General features: G+C 43.8%; 1 protein-coding gene across 1 annotated transcript; it reads right to left on the bottom strand.

The window, feature by feature from the left end:
• Positions 1 to 1288: 1288 nt before the first annotated feature.
• gdap1 (ganglioside induced differentiation associated protein 1) lies at positions 1289 to 5248 on the bottom strand. Its single transcript, XM_063912235.1, has 6 exons — positions 5084 to 5248; positions 3995 to 4187; positions 3499 to 3672; positions 3144 to 3238; positions 2864 to 2978; positions 1289 to 2731 (listed from the first exon to the last, which is right to left on the bottom strand). The coding sequence occupies exons 1-6, from the start codon at positions 5240 to 5242 to the stop codon at positions 2379 to 2381; spliced, it is 1089 nt and encodes a 362-aa protein (XP_063768305.1). The 5' UTR covers positions 5243 to 5248; the 3' UTR covers positions 1289 to 2378.
• Positions 5249 to 7152: the final 1904 nt, after the last annotated feature.

Raw genomic sequence — 7152 nt, forward strand, 5'->3', positions numbered from 1 at the left:
AGGAGAACCTGTTGGAGCAGCGTAGCGCTCTGTCAGGATGAATCTTTTGAATGTACGTGATCGTGTCCCGACCCAGCGTGCTGGAAAAATCTCACTCAAACTGCAGCCTCTAAACGATGGTGCTTCTTTAATGTGTAAAGAGTAGAAGCTTTCTACAAAAATAAAAGCACTAAAACACACAGAGGGAGTTCACCCCCCTCCCTGTGAATTATGGGATGAATGGGTTTCTGCTTATTAGCACTGTCTGTGTTGTTTGAGGAAACACTGCCCCTTAGTGGAGAACTAATGATTTATTCCACCAAGAAATGCCTTTATAAGCATTAATTTAAAGGCAGATGCTGAATTAAAGGTACATTTCTTATTTTAAATAATAAACTGTAGAGAAATGATGCATATTACTCACCAAAATAGCGTAACATACAGCTATTATGTGTGAACATCAACTTTAATTTGACTTTTGATAGGGTTTAATTCATATTGTGTTGCTCAGTATTGATGTATTAAACAGGAGAAGTGCATGTAAATTAACTTTCCCTTTCCACCTTTATGTAAATGTATAATTGTTCTCTAAAAACTGATATTTTTGGACACATTTTTAAGAATTAGCGGCTTAATGGTATCAATACAATGCTTCGGCAAGCTTTACAGAACAATGTCATACATGTCTTTATCGTATGTCTATAAATGACACCACGGAACCGGTCTATAGAGAATGAAAATAGGCATTAAGTCTAATGTAGTGATTAAAAAGGAGCAATAACACCTGAAATGTAGGTCCCTGACTTGGTTTCTGAAAGTACAGTGTATACGTCTCCCTTTATTTATGTCTTTGGCCCGTCCGTCTCAAAATGACACCCGTGTGATAAAAGCCTGCAGCTCACATGACGTCATTCTGTTGCCATTCGCAGGGTCGCTCACTCCAGAGATAACACTCGCGTGAGGTTCTGGTCCTCTGACAGCTCGGCCCACATGTGGCTTTAACACGTGCCAGGCATTTCTTTGACAGATACACTGTGCAGCCCCCTGGAAACAAGTGTGTGTGTGTGTGTGTGTGTGTGTGTGTGTGTGTGTGTGTGTGTGTGTGTGTGTGTGTGTGTGTGTGTGTGTGTGTGTGTGTGTGTGTGTGTCTGTGTCTGTGTCTGTGTCTGTGTCTGTGTCTGTGTGTGTGTGTGTGTGTGTGTGTGTGTGTGTGTGTCTTCTTTCCGTGTTTCCCAGTGAAATGATGCATGTTAGGAGTTTTTACTACCTTTGATATTTGAGTGAAATGAAACACAGCAGGTGGTTAGGGAGCAGTTTGATTTCACACAGATGTTTTATTTGATTGAAAAGCATTCACTCAGCTTTTGTTAAATAGAGTCTAACAGTAAAACATGAGGCATCAGGGACATCCTGCAGAGCGTTTGTCCAACGTTTATGCATATTTTACTGAGCAGAGTTCAGAGAGCCGTCTCTTAGTGTACGTTTGAAATGTCTAACGAGAAGAAATGTACAAGAATTAAATGGTAAATGACAAAGCACATCCTATATATAAATCAAGTATGCCTTTATCATGTCTGAGATATTTCAGTACATTAAGGAAGTTATTCTACGGTTGCATCGCTTACATTTAAAGTCCAGATCTATGGACATGTCTTTCAATTTTTGTCAGAGAGGAACATTACATTCATGTGGATTTTGTCTTTATATGTCTTTCACTTCACATTCATACATATTTACTTAATTTAGTTGAGGTTTATTTGACATTTTACATACACAAACTGAAAATCTGATATATGTTTATGTATATTTATAGTTGCACTTTCTTTGTACTGCACCTGCTGCACAGCAACTCTCCTCAGGAATACATGAAGATCCATCTTACCTTGTTTAAGGATATGAGTTGTACAAACACAAACATCCAACCTATAAGATGAGACCCTTCAGCATATTTTATCAGACATTTTGACACATGATCTCTACGGGATGGAAACCTTTATCTGAGTCTTGCCTTAGGTTAAATATTTGATCCAACACCAGGTTTTTTTAACCTCTGTCTTCATTTAATGTATTCATACCTTCTAACAAAGCATTCATTGCATAAGCTGTGTTGTTTTGAAGCTGCAGAAACAGAAATACATTGTGAATGTGATCTGAAATCTACCAGGGTGACCTGTTGGTGTGTAAAGCAGCAGTAAGGGTTGCTAAAAGTGCATTTTGTGCAGCCAGCAACCCAGAAAATAAGAAATTAGAGTTTGTTTTAATAAGCGCTTATCGCTGAAGTCTGCAGAATGATGTCATCCATCTCTGGACTTTAACCTCACATCATTCCATCATGATTTCAGAGTAATGTTCCTGTGTTTATCTACCTCCCAGCCCTCAAGCAGCTCCATCTCTCCCCCTCAGAAGGACACCGTCAGCCTCCTCTTCATGTAGAGGAAGGCAAGGTACGCCCCCCCTCCCAGGACCCCGATGAGCAGCGTGGTGCCGAGGATCACCGGAGCATTCTTCCTCGCCACGCGGAACGCCACGGGAAGCACGGCGGAGATCAGGATGTTGTTGACGTGGCCGAGCACCCTCCTGAAAGCCGGGCGCTGCACCACCCGCTCGTAGTACGTCTCCAGGTTCCCCCGGGTCCCGCTGCCCCAAAACCGCCGGGACAGACCCAGGAACTTGAGGCGGTGCAGGGTGACCGCCAGAGAGACGTCAGCCATGCTGAAGAAGTCTCCGCACAGCCACGATGGACCGCCTTCCTCTGGGAGGGGCAGAGACGAGAGAGCAAGAGAGTTTATTTGCTTTCCTTTAGACAGGGGAAAGAGAACCTACAGAATCCATTAACTCTGTATTTGTGTCTGCAGATAACCAAGGTATCAGTCTGACGGTGTACCTGGCGTCTCCTCCACCCGTCTCTGCAGCTCCGTCTCCACCTGGTCCATCACCCCCTCCAGCTCGTCCAGAAGCTTCTTCAGGTACTTCATGTTGTCATGGTCCAACAGCTTCGACTGCAGGAACAATTTCATACAGAAACGCACAGCAGTTTTCCATCATGAATAGATTTAGCTCCTGCCTGAAGTTAATTTAAATAATCAACAGCTTCACTTACTCGCCGCTCAGCTAACTTATGAAAGCAACTCATAAATAAAGTTCTGAGAAGTTAAATAACTTACTTTTATGCGCCTTTGTTTTGCTACGTAAGCGTCTTTGAGGTCCGGGTTCTGCTCCGCCAGTTTCTTCAGCTCAGACTGAGTGTTCCCAATCTGTGCTGTCACACACACACACACACACACACACACACACACACACACACACACACACACACACACACACACACACACACACACACACACACACAGTATATAGTTGCTCAGCCTCCTTTTGTAGTCCATTTGGTGTTTTATGTCATACTTTGAATGTAAAGACCAAAAAGTAGGCCTGATCAATAATCAATCCATGTTTGCGTGCGTTAATGCTGCAGAAACACGGCTGTGTAAATCTACTAGAGCACATCTGGGTGCGTCTTACTTCGTATGCACGTGGCAGCGTAGGCCGGTATGTGTGAGTCCACGGTGATCTCCGGGTGGAGGATGCAGCCGTGGGTGTAGGCATCCATCTGCAGGGAGTCCAGCAGCTCCCTGTAGTGCTGCACCCTGATGAAGTACGCACTGCCCTCCTCAGGGATCAGCCGGGGGGTGCTTCCTGCAGACAGAGAGGTCACAATCAGAAAGGAGAAGCGTGTCATTAGGAGAGAAATGAAAGTGGTTTCACACACACTAAAGGAAAACACGAGGGTCAGGATAATACTGGTGCAATGCTTACCAGATGTTCTCCTTGACTCTTGAACAAAGCTATGATGGATCAGTGCAAACCAAGAGGAAATGGAAATAAAATAAAGAACTGAACGCACGATTTACAAAAATTAACAACAAACAAATAATTATAATTCAAAAACAAAACTGGAGGAGAACAGTGTCTGAATGGAGCCCACCTTGTACTTTGCGTATATTTTTGTTCCCCTCACCGTCAGTAAAGGTGTGCTCCAGGTAGTCCATGATGTGCGTCGGGTCACAGAGGACGTTGTCTTTGTGCGCGAGCACCGGCACCTCTCCGGTCGGGTTCAGGTGCATGAACCACGGCTCGTTGTGCTCGCTGAGCGGCAGACTCACATCGTACTCCTCACAGCGTAGACCCTTCTCTGCGATGGCCAGACGCACCTGCAGAGCACGTGTGATTACACTATAAGAAATACTGCTGTGTCTCCAGATCCACAAGGAAAAAGGTGATAAGGCCTCCTTATTCCTACACTTATTGCTCTGGTTAATTCAAGATTATAGCGTACTCAATTAATATATTCTAACCAATTACAATTAAAAGACAAACACAGTTATCTCCCTGAAATCACAACGGACTAAAATATCAAAGATATTTAAAAGAATACATAAAAAAAAAAAAAAATGTAAAACGACCAGAAAAAAGGGACTGATTTCTGGAGATGTTTTTCCTAGAAGTACAATACAAAATATATATAGTAAATGAAGTATAAATAGTATTACTAACTAGTACATGTTCACAAGGGGAACATTAATTTGGAGGTAAAATAGAGATCATTAATCCTCAAAAACACTTAAATATCAAGATTTTCTTCCAATTTTGACAGTTCTTAAGTTGAAAACAGAGTATTATTGCAATAAAGTACACATTTCTCTTCAATAAGACACAGTTTAGACCAACAGGAGCAAAGGCATTGTTCACATGTACATAAGATGTCGAAATATCTTCATTTTTCCAGACAAACATGAGTAATTATAACTATGTAAATGTTGAACTATGGATTTATTGTATCCTAATTGAGGAGCTGTCCCCTGCAGTAGTGCTGAAGTGAAAATAAGGTGAATATTTGTGCAATAAAGTAAGAATTCTCTTCAATAAGACACAGTTTTGACCAAAAGAAGCCATTTCAGTGTCCTCAGGTGATACGGAGGTCTACATATCTACATCTCCTGACACTATTCCTATTTGTATTGTTCCACAGAAAGATTAATCAGAGTTCCTATAAAACCTGGTGGGGAGCTGTCCTCTGCAGAGGTGCTGAAGTCAAGAGCACCCTCACCTTCTGAGAGTTGAAGGACTGGGTCCAGTGGTACAGAGTGAGCTTGGACTCCCTTTGCTCGGCCACTGTGGAACAGTCCTCCTGTCCATCCTGCTCTGGAAGCTTCTCTATCAGAGAGGCTGTCTCCTCTTGGGTTTCAGGAGTGTTTTCAGACGCCATTTTCTCTGTTAGTGTGTGTGTGTGTGTGTGTGTGTGTGTGTGTGTGTGTGCGTGTGTGTGTGTGTGTGTGTGTGTGTGTGAGGGACGAGAGAGAGCACACCACAACACGGTGAACCAAACTAACGCCCCCGGCTGGCGGGGAGGGGAACAGTCATATGGTTATTGTTCTGCCTTTGCAGATGAAAAAGTTAAAAGTAATAAGTTAAGTTAAAATTCATCAGTTCATACGTAGATTTAAAAAGTGTATGTTCTTGGTTGTAAGAAACTGCGTCAGAGTGAGTGGTCTTTTCTTTGGTCTCGAGAAACCGCATCGTAGTGAGCGCTCAGTGCGTTAGCAGCAGCTATGTAACCAGCGCGGTTGTTCTCCTCATTACATGCTCAGGAGAGCTGAGGCACGCACAGACAGATAAGCAGACTGTTAAAATCATATTGTCAAAGGTTACAAACGCTTTTGCCTTGGAGAATATTTGTCTTTTTACGGTGATGTTGGAAAAAAGAAGACTTCATTAAAGGACAAGAAAAGTCAAGCCTTGTGGTTTTTTGGAGGGCTTCTAGCTAACCGTTATCTGACTGTCTAGCCTTGCATCGGCACATGCACTGCGAGGGCAGTACAGTAAAAAGACATCACACGGCGGGCTCAAGCAGTAAACACAATATTCAGCAACATGAGTCTGCGCTCAGGAAGAAACTATCTTAAAAACTGTACCACTACACAGCAAGAAGCAGCTGGTGAAGAGCAGCTAACAGAGACTGTAGATCAAGCTACCAAGAAAAAAGAGACTCATCAAGCACGAGATGTTAAGTCTCGGTCATCTAGAGCATCTGGTAGTTACACATCAACAACGTCTTCAGCTACAAAGGCCTACGCTAAGGCGAAAGCTGCAAAGGCTGCGTTAGCCTTCGCTGAAAAAGAGGCTAACGTCATGAAGCAGAAAGCTGAACTTGAAGCAAACCTGCTGAAGCAAAAAGCTGGCTTTGACGCTGATCTCCATCTCCTCCAGAGTCAAAAAACTGTGGCTGCAGCTGAAGCGGAGGCTTCAGCCTTTCTGGAGGCAGAGGTCGAAAGCGGGAAGCTCAGCCAGCTTCCAGATGTCGAAGAAGAGCCCTTCAGTGCAGTTCAACGTACTAGTGAGTACGTACGTCGACACTCAGACATGTTCATACAGGAACTGCCTTACGAACCTGTCGTCGTGGGGACACATAGAATAAAACTAGATGAACAGGAAACACCTGACACTAAGCCCAGAGTTTCTCATGACATTCAGAAAAACACACAGCACGTTTACGAAGACGTGAAAAAAGAACCAGCAAAGGACACTGAGTGACACTCAACCTTACGGTGCACAGTACACAGCTAACCATACAAGACGGTACGCACATGAGACTAACGGCGCACAAGACTTCGCAAGATATCTCATCAGAAAAGAAATGGTTAGTGCTGGCCTTCTGCAATATGATGACAAACCAGAAAATTATTGGTCATGGAAGGCTTCCTTTCTAAGCTCCACAAGAGACTTGAATCTTTCAGCCAGAGAAGAACTGGACCTGTTAACAAAATGGCTGGGAGCTGAATCGTCGGAGCAGGCCAAGAGAGTTCGCGCAGTGCACGTCCTCAATCCCGCCGCAGGTGTTGCGATGGTCTGGCGACGTCTCGAAGAGTGTTATGGGACTCCTGAGGTCATCGAGGACGCGCTGCTTAAAAAGATGAGAACTTCTCAAGGCTGACCAATAAAGACACTGTTAAGCTGAGAGAGCTAAGTGACATTCTCTGTGAACTGGAGGGTGCTAAGCAAGACGGTGCACTCCCAGGGCTCTCATATTTGGATACAGCACGTGGTGTGAAACAAATAGTGGAGAAACTCCCGTATAACCTCCAAGAGAAATGGACCAGCTTCGGAAGCAGTACAAGG

Source organism: Eleginops maclovinus, chromosome 21, assembly GCF_036324505.1.
Source record: "Eleginops maclovinus isolate JMC-PN-2008 ecotype Puerto Natales chromosome 21, JC_Emac_rtc_rv5, whole genome shotgun sequence".
NCBI lineage: Eukaryota > Metazoa > Chordata > Actinopteri > Perciformes > Eleginopidae > Eleginops > Eleginops maclovinus.

Bases quoted from the DNA above. Each gene is read 5' to 3' on its own strand.
- gdap1 (XM_063912235.1), bottom strand. From the start codon at position 5,242: ATGGCGTCTGAAAACACTCCTGAAACCCAAGAGGAGACAGCCTCTCTG. The intron at 2,979-3,143 runs GTAAGTTATTTA...TTGTTCCTGCAG, and splicing joins CAAAACAAAGGCGCATAAAA to TCGAAGCTGTTGGACCATGA. The intron at 2,732-2,863 runs GTACACCGTCAG...TGCCCCTCCCAG, and splicing joins ACGGGTGGAGGAGACGCCAG to AGGAAGGCGGTCCATCGTGG.